Genomic DNA, 15,511 nt, shown 5'->3' on the forward strand with positions numbered 1-15,511 from the left:
ATTTGCTTTGGGGATCAATAGGGGACTGAGTACCTTGTCTGGCTTTTATAGATATGGACTTGGAACTGGATGCGGGGTGGTCTGAGAGGGGAAACTGATTGACGGAGGGTCAACAGTAAGTATTATTTGTTGTCTAGGGATGCTTTATATAGTGGGATGGAGTTGTGGACGTATACGTAAATGGCTTGGGATAGTACTTATGGATGAATAGGAGGGGGTGGATTAGTTCAACGGAGAGATTGTAGCGAGATTATTCGACGGCACTATCGTTGATTCTCATATTCACTCCTTCTAGTCTAGTCTGATTACTCAATGGCCCAGCCACGTTTGTCAACTAGCCCAGTCATGATACACAAGAAAGCAATCACATCTGAAACCAGCACAGATGAAGCAGACATAGATACCCGGATAAGCTAGATTTGAGCAATTTAAGGAAGAGAACCCACGTCAAACATTGGGTCTACTTGCTCTCCTCGATATTTTCGGTATTCTCGATATCCTCCTCATCAACCTTGTCATCCTCTTGCTCAACGGCCTTCCCATGCTCCTCATGGGCATCCTCAAATGTCTCGTCTTCAACGACTGCATAATCACCAACGTCATCCTCGTCGCTATCGTAATACTGTTCTTCTTTCGTTCCAGTCGCGTACCCCGAAGACCGAAGTATATGGTCGCCGCCCTTCTTTGTATTCATGTCTGCGAAGAAAGGATGATCAGCACGAAGAGGCCTCCGCTGACATACATAGCCCATTGGTGTATGAGATATGTCTTGGCCTTGCCGGCGAAGCGCTAGCCACTCTTGCAAGAAACTCATGTAGTTTGTCAACTCTCGAGACACGGGACTGTTAGCATCAACCCATTCAGGCCCCAGCTGCATCTGTTCCATCATGCCTTCATACTCCTTGTATCCGAAGTATAGCCGTCCAGCGAGAATTCCGACCTCAAATGAGAGCCATGATGGGAGTGCATCCGACGGACACAACGTTGGAATAGTGTAGTAGTCCAGTCGCTCGAAGTGCAACATGCGTCTCGTAACCGGTGCTGCGTATGTGATAAGGTATGTCGATGGAGCAGCGCAGGTACGGAGGATGGGGATTAGTTCCTCTACCTCTTCAGGGATAATCACGATCGCTGTTTCATTCTCGGTGTTGCAAAGAAGCCAGTTCACAGGGCGCTATAATAGTGTCAATTGATAAGAATGTGTCATGCGTCGGATGTCAAGGTTCTTACCGTGAATTCGTCCCCTGTATTATGCTTTGACTTTACGGTCCTGGTGAACTCAACAGAAACGAGCAGATGAGCCAACTGATTGGTGTCCTTGATTCCGTACTTCAATGCTAGATGAGTGCCTTGAAGCACGCTCGCTGCAGAAAGTGCCCCTGAGCCTTGCAACCGGCCAGTCTGCGCGAACTGGGCCAAGGCTGGGTGTAGCCCAGGAAAGTGGTAACCTTTTAGCTTCTGTGGGCGTTGCAGTTCTCTCTCCTCCTCAATCTCATAAGCAACCTCCCGTTCCTGTTCAACCTCTTCCAACGCAGAGCTCGTAATCGCACTCTGAAGAAGATCGGACTGATTGCGTCTGTGTTGGAGCTCCTCTAAGAATTTGGCAACTTTTCCAGCTGCTGGTAGTATCTTAATTCGTGATGTCCCCTCCCCATTACAATCAACAAGACGTGGCTGGTACAGCTCTTCCAGGGTTTGCTGCTCAGGCTGTTGGAGAACAGCCATGTAGTCTTTCCGGTCCTTCTTGTTATTCAAAAAATTTGGAAATTGCGATGCAGCTTGCATGCGGCGGCAGAAATCAACACCCTGGGAATGAAACAGCGGTTCTAGCTCGGCGTTGCTTGCGCATGTCTGATGAAGAAGCCAATTTATCACATCAGCAGAGTCAAGCTTTTCGTCATGGCTCTTCTGGTTAACGTCCAAGATGCTCTGGTGGACCTCCGGTGGAGCAATGAAAACAATAGACTGCGTTGTGCCCAGCTGGCGAAGCCTCATGGCCGCTGCATCAATTAGTTAGATCATCAATCTGTCCTCGTATCTTTCAGATGGGCATTGCGGTGATACCTACCCTGTACAGTATGATCCTTAGTCTGGTTGAGCCCCAGTGTCAAGGCCCCCTTTGCATCCGCAGGAAGCTTAAGATCAGTGCCTCTCGTGTGCGCTTCATCCAGATAGACCAGGCAATCCTTCAAGTTATCAGCGTATGGTGTAGCAAGAAGTGGTAATTTTTTCCCAATTCTGTACCAAACCCAGGGCTTGTTGTCGGGCGCGAAATACACGGCAGCTTGAGCTTCGGAGCTTTTCTCGAGCCATGTCTTTACCAACGTCAAGTTATCCATCTCCAATATAAAAGCGCCCGCATCGATGAGAACCCGGATCTCGCTATTTGCCAGATTAGTTAGCAGATCAGCTTCAGAGATTCTTCTTCCATCCGAGGAGGCGTGTCTATATTCTCTATTTCTGTCCTGGAGAAGATAGGTAAGAACCTCAGCGTTAGTATGCAGCAGTTCCGGCAAGTCGTGTTGCTCAATGGTTAGCGGCAATAGTCGACGATTGTCGTTTGTTCCGCTGAAACCGGTGGTCAGTCCGGCACTGTTCCTATTGGCAACCATACTAGAATTGTTGAATGGAACGTCCCATCCCGAAGTCTGGAGCTTGATCGCAAACTGCTTTGCGTGAACAGGGAAGACGAAATGCTTTAAGAAGTAATTGATCACAACCATAGAAAACCGCATATGTTGCCAAAATTCGGCGATCTGGCCATGATCATCCACATTTAAGAGGTTCCAGTGCCGCAATGCTTCAGGGATATCTGTTGATGTCTGCGTCCATCGATCATACTCCGTTGCAGGATCATCTGATTTGAGTACGGCCTGAAGGCACCGACGGCATTGCTCTTGGCTCAACCCTCCATAATAGAATGCGAGGCATGTAAATAAGATAGCAACATCTGGATGGCCCCATTCCGCATATTCTGATGGGACGCCCTTTGCCTGAAAAGGAACTGCCACAGGATCACGCCCTGGATGCAGTCCATACTGAACATTCCATCTTTTCTTCAGACACAGCAAGAGTATCCGATGAACAATTAGCCCCCGCAACAAGTACGCCCTCTTGCATGCTCTAGGAACATCTTGGAACAATCTCTCGATGGATTCAAGGATGGAGGGATCCAAATTTTCTTGAGAGATGAATTGCTTGATCGTTTCCTGCTCGGTAACACCCCAGCTATGCACCGGAAGAACAGACCCTCGGCCAGAGCAGATGTCTTTCACTAATCGCTCACTGAGTGCAACCTCCACATCCTGTCGGAGTATGAACACCAGTGGGAATGATGAGAGAGGCCTTTCAACCACATCGATACTATGAGGGAAGGCCGAAGCTAGGTCCCGTACATGCTGAGCGACCAGCCCTAGCACATCCATAGTAGCTTCCCAGCGGTCGGGATGCCCGTCCACCGCAAGCTGAGAGCCACTCGGGTAGATAAGCTGCGTTTTGACCGCCAAAGTATAGTCACACTCGTCAAGAATATCACGGCCGACGGTGTCAATCCATTCCTGAATCATGATCATTTCGGCAGCCTCGGTAAGCTTCACGTCTGAAACCTTCTGTAGCCCACTCAATTTGAACGACAAAGCGTGCTCGGGAACACCCAAGATTATCCCGGCTCTGGTACTGACTTCCTCGTGAAGGGAGCGATATTCCCCGATCAATTCCATGGTCGTCGGAGTGCGCCTCGAGAAAGGAATATGTACAAGCTCCCTGCCGACGAGGCCACCTAGCCGCCCCTGAAGTACCTGTGCGGTCTGTGTCGTAAGGGCTTTTGGCACCAGAAGCCTGACAAGGTTATCGCAATTAGCCAATGCGCATGCGACCATTGGCATGATAACCGAAGTCTTGCCCTGACCCATGTTCATTTGGAGAACAGAATTTGAACCTGACGTGGGGGCAACCATCTGTTGTGCGACAGTCACTTGCTCTTGGCGAATCTGCATATTTGCATCAATCTCCAGCAGAATCCAGTCCGGGTACTCCATGTAGTCCCATGAAGCGTGTGATGGACTACGTTGCTCCTGCTCGAGCCTGCTTAGATCATGCTTTGCAAATAGCTCCTGCATACGAACTAGACGCTGCAAGTTCACGATGGCAAGGCCATACGAGATTAGGGCTTGTTTCATACGCGGTCCAAACGCTATAGGCGTAGTTGTTCGAAGTTGCTGTAGAATTGTTCTTGGGGTGATGCACGGCCAGATGTTCCCGTGCTGCAACCAAAGGCCTCTGCTGTCACGAGCTGAAAGCTTTTCATATATCCGATCGTAAATCCGACGCACAGCAGTACGAGCGTTCCTGATCTCGTTATCATACTTAGCCATCCCCACTGAATAAGAGTCATCCGCCGCAAGTGGATCCATTGGCCGCTCGTCCTTCTTCCTCAGTGCATCAATGCTTAACTGCAAGTCCTGGCCATATGTCGATCGGACTGAACACCCCGAATTCGTGATTCCACGCACTATTTGCTCAAGCTCGGTAATCTGAGATTCCCTAGTTCTCTTACTGCTTGGTAGTGCCGTAATATTGGAAGAGCTTAACTGATGTGCAGAGGCCATCTGATTCAGAGGTATTTGAACAATTGCGCTCGGTACCATTTCTGGGCCAGGATGGCACATGAGGTCTTGGTCCAATTGTAAAGTGATCTTTGAACCTCTTGCTGACCGGGCCCAGACTATTTCGGGCTTGAGGTTAGTGGGAGGATTTCTAAACCCATTTACGGATGCACTAGAGGCATCTAAGACCCTCTGGACATCTTCAACGAATCCTGATAGCTGAAGGTTCTTGTAACGTCGCAGCCAGTCCGGGCAGATTTCCTGAATAGCACGTTCGACGTCCAAAACACTTCCTGAGAACCAAGTTGCCGACGGTTCGGAACAAGGCCACCCCTTAATGAGGGATAAAGCGAACGACTCGCACTCGGTCAGGCATTGTGTCTCGTGCTTCACGCGCTCCGCCCCAGTCTCCTTATACCTTGCTTTGTTCTTCTTTCGAGATTGGTTTTCCTGGCCAGCTGGACTATGGTACTCTTTGCAAAATGGTTTCACTAGAGCCATGACTGTGGCAACATCAGGGGGCCCATCATCCTGGAAGCCTTCGAAAGAAGGATAAGGCGGCAACTCAAGGTCCTTCAACTCAGGCAAGATAGAAAAGGCAGCTAGAGCTCTCACCATGTCCATACTGACACCATCTCCATAAGATATCAAACCTAGGTGGAACATGAGCTTGTACGCATCTTGAGGCCCACAGTCTCTGCAGAGGCGCACCAAGCTCCCCCACTCCAATGCAAGGTCCGCAGACAAGATCTCCTGGATAGAACTTGGGCAATAACTCCCGTTGAAACCACCAATGTATGTCCATTTGCGTAGGAAGCTTACAAGCTTGTGCGTGGTTCGAATTACTGCAGGTCGCTCTCGGAGTAGGGTCACAACCTCTCGAACATTGGAAATGCTCTTGGCTGAGAATTTACTTGCCCGTGATATGTAGGGGGTGTCAGAGGGCCTGATTATGGACTGACAAGACGAATCCGTACGTTCGTGCAAAGATCGGCGCCAGCGGGCCCTCTCGCTGAGATGTGGCTCGTTTGCGGATATCTGTGGTTGGTGGTAGGTTCCATCAATATTAAACAATGAAAGCTTTTGCGACCTGGCTAAGATTGCATCCACTGTCGGTCGATAGGCCTCATGTTGTATAGTTACTGTCAATCTCTCATTCCAATTGACGACCTGCAGGCGTTTGACCCCCTTTGGGTAATACTGTCGCGACGGGGTGATATTCGAGATGGTTTGCAACAGATCCAAGACACCCAAACTGAGAGGACACCATGGCTGCGAATAGGCCGACTGTAGAATGGACAACGCTTCCTCTGCCCCATTTCGACTTGTAAGGGGATCAGGTAAACTGAAAGATGTAAACGCATGTAGCTGTGCCAAGGTATATAGCAGCCGCGGCTCCGCAGCGCCATGAAGTCGGCCGAGAACATCATCAATCATATATCTTCCATAATCACCGTCATTCTCTTTCCGTACCAACACATGAACTCCGTGGCGTCGATAATCAATATTCCCTAGCGTGGTTATAATACTGCGCTGAGAACGATTGTGGACGTTGCGAAGAACCAGCATGCTTTGTAGCCCATACAAAGTGCCAGCATCTTGATCCGGATCGATCTCTACGCCCAGCTGCTGGCTTTGCAACAGTCCTCTCTTGTTCACGTGGAAATTCAGATTCATGCGTTTCAGCTCAACAGAAAGTCCTCGTACGGGCGGCTGATATATTGTCAACATCGATGGCTGCTCAAAATGAAGAAACATACTGGCGATCGTCGTCGCTAATTGGGAGTGAGGATCAACTAGGTAAGACTTGTTATGGCGCTGCGCCTTCCGAGTTCGGATGTCCAGCTTCCAGTTCCCTGGCCTTGTTATCCATATAGCTGGCATACGCCGAGCCTCGAGAATCCCTGTTCTTAGATCAAGCCAATGCACACAATGGTGAACCAAAGATAGAGGTAAATCAAGAGTTTGGCCTTTGCTGAATACTGACCGTGGAATCAGTTCCAGAGTCCTTCCATCCCTGGTAGTAGTCTGGATCACAAGGTCTTGGCTCCGATATCCCAAATGGATCTGGCATCCCTCTTTATCAATTGCCAGAGTGTAACTCATTCCCGGCCGATTTGATGGAAAGGCGGTCAATCTCTGGTTACCAAAGAGCTCTTTTAGTATTTCTGAGTCGCGAATATCAGCCGGAAGCTTTCCCAGCGGTCTCCCATCCACAAGAAAATGGCCTTCGAGTAGGTGAATGTGGATGGTTTGTGGAAGGGTGTGCTCAGTGGCCCCAGACTCAGCAGCCACCCATAGATCATAAGGTTTTGGCAAGTTCTGCCACGATACATGGCCCCCAGTGACGCTTATAGGCCACACGTTGTCAATAGCAGATGCAATACTATCAGGATGTGCTTTAACGGCAGCTTGCACACTTGATCGAAGTCGAACAGCCATCTTTAGGTCACGTACTAACATGCTGTGCGTAAGGTCATCGAATTTGCTCAAATCGATAACCATACTTTCCTGCATAGCCAGAGTAGCTTCAATAAAGCACTGGAAGCTTTCCGAATTTAGAGTGCCACCGGCATGAGCCTCTGGGAAAAAAGTTCGCCGACACAGCAAAGCAGCTAAAACGCAGTAGCGAGCTGCTCTTTCGGCAATGTCCACCTCTAAGGCATTCCTGGTCTCTAAGCGCAAGTGGTTGATCCAGTTCAGTGTAATGCGGCGGATCTTGAGCAACAAATCCTCCGCTCCTGCTTTAGAATCTTGGCAGCCAAGGTTATATACCTGAATGGACAAGGTAAGTAGAGTCTCCATATAAGTAACTTCACGCCAGTTTGGTGCTATGGTGGTAGCGTGCTGATCGATTTGCTCAATCAGCCGTCTACAGAACCAAATATCCCTGAATACCGTATGCACCACTCGAAGTGTGTCATCCTCCAAATTGGGACCGACTTGCAAAGCAAGGTGGCGCAGAAGAACCATCGCATCTAGCGAGCTGAGATTGATGTTGGAAGATCCAAGTTCAGTGAGGATTGACAACCACCGACGATGCTTACCGGACATCAAAGTCTGGTGAGCCAAAAACTCGTGTACCGTCACTGTAGACGGGCAATGACGCATTTTTGCAATGGACTCGTATGAAGAAGGACCAGGGCCATCGGGGGCAAAATTGGAAGAGGAGTACAAACTTGAGAACGGAAGATTTGGGGGGAGACGAAGAAGAAAATGTTGCGAAAATGTGAGTGGCTCATGCTTGCTTTTGACCCATACCTGCCGGTCAGTATCATAGTACAAGAATGTTAGTCCAAAAGGGCGAAGAACACTGCTCGTTGACGCGGGCAAGCTTTTCCATTTGTAGTGTGTACCCAGATGAGATTTTGTATAGGATGCAAGGGAAACACCTCCATTCGACTTGTTCTTCAAGTAGCTAGCAAGCGGAGCATGCTCCCGGAGCAATTTATGAGGTTGATCTGCATTGTCTGAGTCTTTTGGGGGCCCCAGGCGATTGATGATGGTCCAAGTCGCACTTCGATACGCGGCAAACACAGGAGGTAAGCCTAGTTCAAATACAATGGCCCTTTTTTCGTACAATTTGTGATCGGCAGGCAGGTAATCCTCATGCACGGCGATCTGCAAACGTCGGCGGCGCCGAATATAATAGCAGTGGCTGCATCCTCGGATGTCATGGGTGCCGTCGGGGTTCATGCGCTGGGTGCAAACACTACTATCTTTGGCCTCTGTCAAAGATTTGAATTCTTGATTGACACTTATCAGCTCAGACATCTTTTTATCCTGAGCTACCGAAGATGCGGCTTCGATCTTGCCTTGTAGCTTAACTAGGTCTTTGCCAATTGAGAGTTCCAGGAAGCGGTCGGCGAAGCATCCTGGTACTGGATCAGTGAAAATTGTCATTTCCTTTCGAACGGCCGCGGTGCAACGATTATGTAGGTATGTTTGGACTTCCTGTAGTCGCTTCAAATCGGCAAGCGTCGACAACAGCAAGACGTCCAATAGCTCAGGGAAAAACACAGGATGATACTCTGAGAGGACGGGATATGTAGCTATGGCACATTTGTCCATGTATATCCATAGCTCCAGCACAGTCAGAATCACAAAGCTCATCTGCTCTTGATCTCGGTTATCGGATTGCCCTACAAGGTCCAAGTAACCTTTAATCCAGCGAGCAATTTTCAGGCACAAGTCTTCAATTTCGTCTTTTGAGGTTGGGGTCTTTTTCTTTCCCAACTCAATCTTGAGCTCTAACTCAGCGATCGACGTATACCGCCTAACTAGAGACGCAAACTGATCACCAGTGCCTTTGCTGCTCTGAGTGGACAAGTCGACAGGCTTTACATTCCTTGTCCTCTGCGCTAGAGTCTGGGGAAGACTCAGAACCTTTTGAAGATAGGAAATGCTATTGGGTAAGCTCAATAGAAGGTCTTTGGGCTGGGAATAAAGTGGCAAATGCGGTATCTTTCGCTTAGTACCCCTTTTAAATGCTTCCCACTTATTGCTCATGGCGTTTCTTGCGGCAGTGACGTTATTTTCATAAGCAGGTCCAAGTTTCTGGGACAGGTGGGCATGTACTGTGTTCACTGCTGTTGACGACGTCTGTCTTTCTGTTTCCAATTTGGCTAATCGGCGACACAATTTGGTGTTTAGCCAGCTCCACTGCTCCGGCTCCAAGACTCCGTTACTAGTAAGGTCGCCGAGGAGATGTGCCAGAACAGTGCATAGCAGATATTTGTACTGTAGACGGCCTAGGTCATGATCCAGGTACAGATAAAGCAAGCGCTGAAGAGACACTCGAAGCACAAGCCAAAATGGACTCCGCCGCCAAGGAAGCTCAGAATTGTCCCAGCACACATCGTCCTTGACACGCTTTTGCAATGCTGGTGGGGATATATGGCTACCGTTTGCCCCAAGTAGCGTTATCAGAAAATCGGTGATTATGGCTGGGTCGACCGTATCACGGCTCTCAACCACCTCCTTTCCAGCTTTCCGTGCTTTGGCCGCGCTGTGCTCCAGCTTTTCTATGCTCACCTTTTCGAGAAAGTCCGCGAGAGAAGCTTGGAGGACCGGATCTTTAAACTCTTCGACGGGCAAGGATACGGCCGTTGCTGGGAAGGTCCACTGTAATGCTCCCGAGGCGGCAAGAGTTTTTTCTGCGGTTGGAGATGTTTCAAAGGCCTCAATGATGACATGATCACCGCTCCTGGCAAGAGACTGTCAGTATTGAATCTCAGGAACCCTGGTTCAAACCTACTGGGGCATCCGAATAAGAAGGGCCGCATTCTGCTCTCCGATATTCACTATGACAGCTCCTCCTGGATGTACTTTCCCCAACGCGTCGAGCAGAGCGACCTTGTTCACCATTCCATTTTGATTCACTGCGCTGCATGTGTCGAGGGTCGCAATAATAGACTCCCAGACAGGCTTCAAAGCGTCGTCTGCAACGTTGCAGAGGGTCTGTACTGCATAACGCAAGCGGATGATGAGGTCGCGTTCTACCTTTTCTGGCTCCCGGTCCTTTTTGCCAGGAAGCTTGGGGGGGAAGGCGATATGATTGAAAACGTCCGCAAGAGTCTGAGCGACGAACATTTTGTTGAAGCGTTGTGATAGTGGTATGGTACTGCGGAAAAGATGAATGACTGTTGTTAGTTGACAACGAGTACCGCAGGCAGCATTTAAATAGATGCGATGGGGCCAACTCACCATCTGGAGGGATGCTATCCCTGTTAGCAAGACATACAAGCGGCGCTACCGATGCAGCCTTCTCTTGATGGTAGCAAATGATGGGACCCTGGCTGATTATCTTTCCTATACCGACGCGTCAAGGCGCCGACAGCCGGCTAGAGAGTGATGTGGCAGTGTGTTATGGGTTGCTGTTAATCTGGTAGCCTATTACAATTGAGCAATGTTGAGTCCATGTCCGTGTACTTTCTGTACTTTCTCCAAGTGAATTGACAGGAAGTGAATGCGCGCCGAAACCCTTTCCCAGTGGGCCTCACTTCTTTGGTACGCATCAAAGTGAAGCGTGGCTAGAGTACAGTTCGGCGATGCGTCATGCTGCTAGCTGAACGTTATCGATTCCACCGATAGTTAATGTTGGAATTTTAGTCAAAGATCACTCATGACTTCATTCTGATAGGCCATACTCAATCATCGATCCTAAATAGTACGTAAGGTCGGGAGTCACTGCCCGGGCCGCTGGCGAAGTGCATCATTGAGCCAGCATGTAATGACATACGCCATTCACATTGTCTAGAGAACAAAACAGCCTTGCAGCGCCAGCGCCTATGGTGAGTGGTTTGGACAAGATTAGTGGCTCATCGTTCCACTGCTCACAGCGAGTACACATACTAACATATCCCCTTGGACAGAATGATAGGACACAACTGCTCACCATTGATGCATGCATATCTCAGTAGCGCCGACTGCGCCACGGTCGCATCCCTTTCGCATTCATCTCAGCTGAAGCGGCACAATGAACGATAACATCTCTGAAGAGAAAATAATGGTTTTAAAAACCTCGGAGAAATTTTACGATGTTGATTTGGATAGAATCAAGCAACGGCAAGATGTCAGTAGTTGGATTCCAGTTTTGTGGCCACAATCAGGCGATGTGCGTGCCCACCTGGTTAGGAAGGCGCGATCGGGGACTGATCAGGCTGGATGCACATTCGGTGTCCTGCCAACGACGCAGCCAAATCCTGGATGGCGTCCTAATGTTTGGTTCATAGAACGGCGCCAATATCCTGGACGAATCCCACTCCAACGAGATAGCAGGGATCCCCACTCAAGTACAACTAAGTGACCTATAGACCAGGCCGGGACGACAACAGCTCGGGAGGAACCTGATTCGCTGATCATTAGCCCAGGCCCGAAGCCTCCCCCGAGAACCTATAGGATCACTATTCCAACACGGCTTATCTACTAGTAGGCATGCTCTACAACAGTTCAGCCTTGTATATAAATCCCCGTTGGGAACCCATCTACCAACGGAATTGCCTCCGGAACCAACAATGACAACTCTCCTATCGGCACCAGTCTAATCGCCCTAACTGCCTCCCTGCGTATCAAGGTGCACCTTCCACAAGCATCAGAAGAGTTTCACCTGCTGCGGACACGCTGAGGGGCTTTCTCTCACGGCTTATGGTTATCCAAAGAAGAGCATAAGTCAGAGGAATGCACATATCATTGATATATAACGGAGAAAATAGCATCTCATCTATGTAGGGTATAAGACTATCAAAGCACATTTTTTGTTTTCAGACAAGCGAAGCTCAAAGCTAGCAGCCTCCGCACTCACGCCATTTATCATGACCATTCAGCACTACCACATCATGTCGACTCTTTCCCCAGACGATGACGTCTCCAGCTAACCGACATGAAGCAAATAGACGTCACCATTCCTAACCCAGCAAGGCCTATGCCAAGATAAAGCGCCCCGCGGTAGCCCTTCAGGGGATTCTTCCCGCCATCGTTGACGTTCGACTCCACAGTACCGGCGAATCCCAGTCCCAGCGAGATAGAATAATTGACTGTTGTCGTGACAAGAGATGCTGCCAGACCCTGGTGGTGATGGTGCATCGAGTTACTCAGAATAAGTGTTCCTGATGGGAAGGACATGTCCCTATTGTCGGTTAATATATGTAACGAAAATGAAGGGGTTATTGGACTCGGTACGTACATTCCCCACGACGTGATCAGACTAACGACAAACGCCTGCGCCCAGTACGTCTGATGCACAGGGACAGTGGCGAAGATGGCTTGTCCAGCAGTGAAGAAGCACATGGCGAAAAACATGATCACGCTAGGTGGTAGCTTTCCCAGCAGGAAACCGGTAACCAGTGCAGCAACGGCGCCGGACGGCGCAGCGGCGGACCATTTAGCGGTCGCGAGTAGTGGCGAGTCACCCTTGATAACTTCCATGAATTGATAGAAGTAGTAGATGATAATTCCGAAGCTGGACCAACCCGCCGCAATGCACCCGAGCACCCAGGCCAGGTCACCGGAGAGGACTGATCGTGGGATCAAGGGGCACGGGGCCGAGCGTTCAACAAAAATGAAGACACCAAAGAAAACGAATCCGACAATTAGAAGGGCATAGGTGTAGGGTGTCTGCCATCCCACAAGGGCAGCCTGGTTCCAGGCAAAGTTGATCAGGACCAGGGCCGAGATACCGGTGATGGCACCGAGAATATCTAGTCGCGTCCAGGCCGTCATGTCGTCTGTGAACTTCGGGCGACGGGTAACCGGAATCACAAGAATACCGAGCGCTGCCAGTACAAAGCACACCATGCCCATAACCCAGTATGCCCACGGCCACCAAACGAGCTGAGCAAAGAGGGAGGAGAAGACACCTCCGACGATGAACCCGCCCGGGGCTGTAGCTCCGAAACAGCTAAAGATCATCTCCTTGCGCAGACCGGGAGGATAGGCTCGTCCCAGAATGGCAATGGCGTTCGGCAATAACATGGCGGGACCAATTCCCTGCAATGCTCGACAGCAGTCGAAAAAGACCTTATTCGACCAGACGCTGAAGCCGGCCAGGAGAGACCAGAGACCGAACCAGGAGAAGCCGATGATAAACATGAGCCGATGGCCGTAGACGTCCCCGAGCCGACCAGCAACCAGGATGAAGGTCCCGACAGTTAAGCTGTAGGCTGCAGCAAACCAACTGAGCTGGCCTGCATTGGTGGTGCCAAAGCTGGCACCGATGATGTGAGCCGGGGCAATGGACATGCATAGACCGGCTTGGGTCATGAATTGAGCCATGCAGACGACGGCGATGAAGATGATTTCTTTCCATAGTTCGGAGGGGGGCTTAACGGCTGACTGGGCCGTCTCGAGCCGAGTCAGCGCCTCGGGGTCCTCATCGTCGAGGTCGGATGGCTTTTCCTGCAAGTCGCCGCGACTGAGGGTGGACTCGGAGTCGTATGGAGTTGACCCATCTAAGACTTGCTCTAAACGGGTGTTGTCCTCTGCGCTTTGCGATGACATCTTCATTCACCTCCGAGCAGACACGGTTTCGGGGACGAGAATGCGGCCGAGCGGCCGAGCTCGGGGGCCACTCACATTATATACGATGGAAAGAAAATGGTCGATGAAGAGTCTAGATACCAGTCCCTAGTATGATGTCTGCCGTAGACCCACATTGTTGCCACCGTTGCGTAGCCCTGCATTTCTATTCGTTAATGGTGAGCCAAAATGAGACTACTGGAGAGGTGAAGGTTCACATCCCGTCGGAAGCGAGACTGATCCGTCGGGAGTAGCAGCAAGGGACTATAGATAACACCAAAAAGGGTATGCAAATGAGCCTAATTTCCCCGAGCGGCATACCGATAAGACAGAACATTTCACATTCGGGTCCGAAATGGGGTCAGATTGCGAAGCATCAATCTATCTTGTAGTTAACAGGGATTCTTTGGGAGAAAAGAGTATTCCCGGTCGATGGATAACATCTGTTGCTGGTTCTGTTGGGGCTCGCATCTTAGTTCATTAATGACAGCACCCTGACAGTTAACGAATCAACTGGAACCCTGCATCCTGTTCCAGCAGTCCTACCCATACATGATGCATCTCTGTGCGGCTCTTCCATCTTAAGTCTTCCACGGCTGCACCCACGCTAGTCCTAAAGGGGGTATCTTGATGTCCTCTCCTTATTACCTGATCCCGAATGAGGTATCATATGGGTGGACTACTAGTGACGGCTGACATACACTATCTTCGAAGATGTTTCATTTCACTGCTGATTAGTACAGTGATTTCGGTAAACAGTGTCACCATCTATAGTCTTCTGTTGTTCCCCAAACCCTAATGCCAAGAAGGGCTAAACTATTCTCTAGATTATTCCGGAAGACCCCCTGATCCTCGGCGCGTAATGTATGTTACAAGGGGCAGATCGCTGTAACTCACCTGTCTCTGATATACGCAGCAACCTCGCTGCTCCGCCAATGATAATAAGATGTTAAAACGATGTTTTAGGTCAATATTAAAGTCATAAGAAACACTTGATTCTTTATTATCTAGGCACACTCAGAGAAGTAATTAAGATTACAGAGTTCCCAGATCACGCGATCTTAATTATTAGTTGTGATGGCGAGCGGTGTTCGGAGGCATGTAACTGGATCACATGGCATAGTTCTGTTTGCTTTATTTATTTTGCTTCGTTTGTTTATTTTTATTATTTATATATATTCTTTTATACTTTCTTCTTTTTCTTCTCATGTTTAATATTCTAGTCTAGGTATACTAAATAAAATATATTCAATCAGCTTTTATATAATATTGAATATCCCAGTTATTTATTTTTAATTAATTAATTACTGCATGCGGCCAGCTATCCAGTAAGACTACCAGTAATTTTCCGACGCGTATTTGGTGATGCTAAAAACAATAGAACCAGACACATCTTAAACGCATATTATACATGGAAGGAGAAAACTATCTATAATATACTCTGTAAAGTCCTCGATAGCTTCCTTAATATTTGTTTTTCTGCTTTGATCTTTATCCGGACCCTCATCGAAGCCCTCTGTCTGCACAAGACAGAGCTGCAGGAAGTCGGTGTCGATGTCACATTCCTTCAAAGCCTTAAAGTTTTTATAAATATATAAAAGAAGAATTTTTAGAAAGGTGTCCTGGAATGCGACACAATCATATGTTTCCTGGATAAGTTTTGCAGGCTTGTAACCCTTTGGCACAGCCCGCCAGAGTGTCTATGCTAGGTAGCTTAGTGAATGGATCTGATAACTGCCTTGTTGGAATACTGTTTGCGGGGCGCAGTGGCCCGTATGAAGCATGCAGTGTGGCTACTCGGTAGGCTTGTGGGTCAGGAGCCAGTGTTAGAGAATGTTACGATAGAATTGGCCGGTGCTCCCTTAGAGTTGACAGCCACAAAAAGAAAAAAA

General features: G+C 49.0%; 2 protein-coding genes across 2 annotated transcripts; both read right to left on the reverse strand.

Annotated features, from left to right (window-relative positions):
• Positions 1-460: 460 nt before the first annotated feature.
• BDQ94DRAFT_165546 (uncharacterized protein) lies at positions 461-10,196 on the reverse strand (the record flags this gene model as incomplete). The annotated part of the gene is made up of 4 exons (XM_026770338.1): positions 461-1,174; positions 1,231-2,000; positions 2,069-9,810; positions 9,862-10,196. The coding sequence occupies 4 exons, from the start codon at positions 10,194-10,196 to the stop codon at positions 461-463; spliced, it is 9,561 nt and encodes a 3,186-aa protein (XP_026631423.1).
• Positions 10,197-11,939: 1,743 nt separating this feature from the next.
• BDQ94DRAFT_165547 (MFS transporter) lies at positions 11,940-13,601 on the reverse strand (the record flags this gene model as incomplete). Its single annotated transcript, XM_026770339.1, has 2 exons — positions 11,940-12,231; positions 12,289-13,601. 2 exons carry the CDS (start codon positions 13,599-13,601, stop codon positions 11,940-11,942), a joined length of 1,605 nt encoding a protein of 534 aa, XP_026631424.1.
• Positions 13,602-15,511: the final 1,910 nt, after the last annotated feature.

Source organism: Aspergillus welwitschiae, assembly GCF_003344945.1.
Source record: "Aspergillus welwitschiae strain CBS 139.54b unplaced genomic scaffold BDQ94scaffold_2, whole genome shotgun sequence".
In the NCBI taxonomy this organism is placed as follows: Eukaryota; Fungi; Ascomycota; class Eurotiomycetes; order Eurotiales; family Aspergillaceae; genus Aspergillus; species Aspergillus welwitschiae.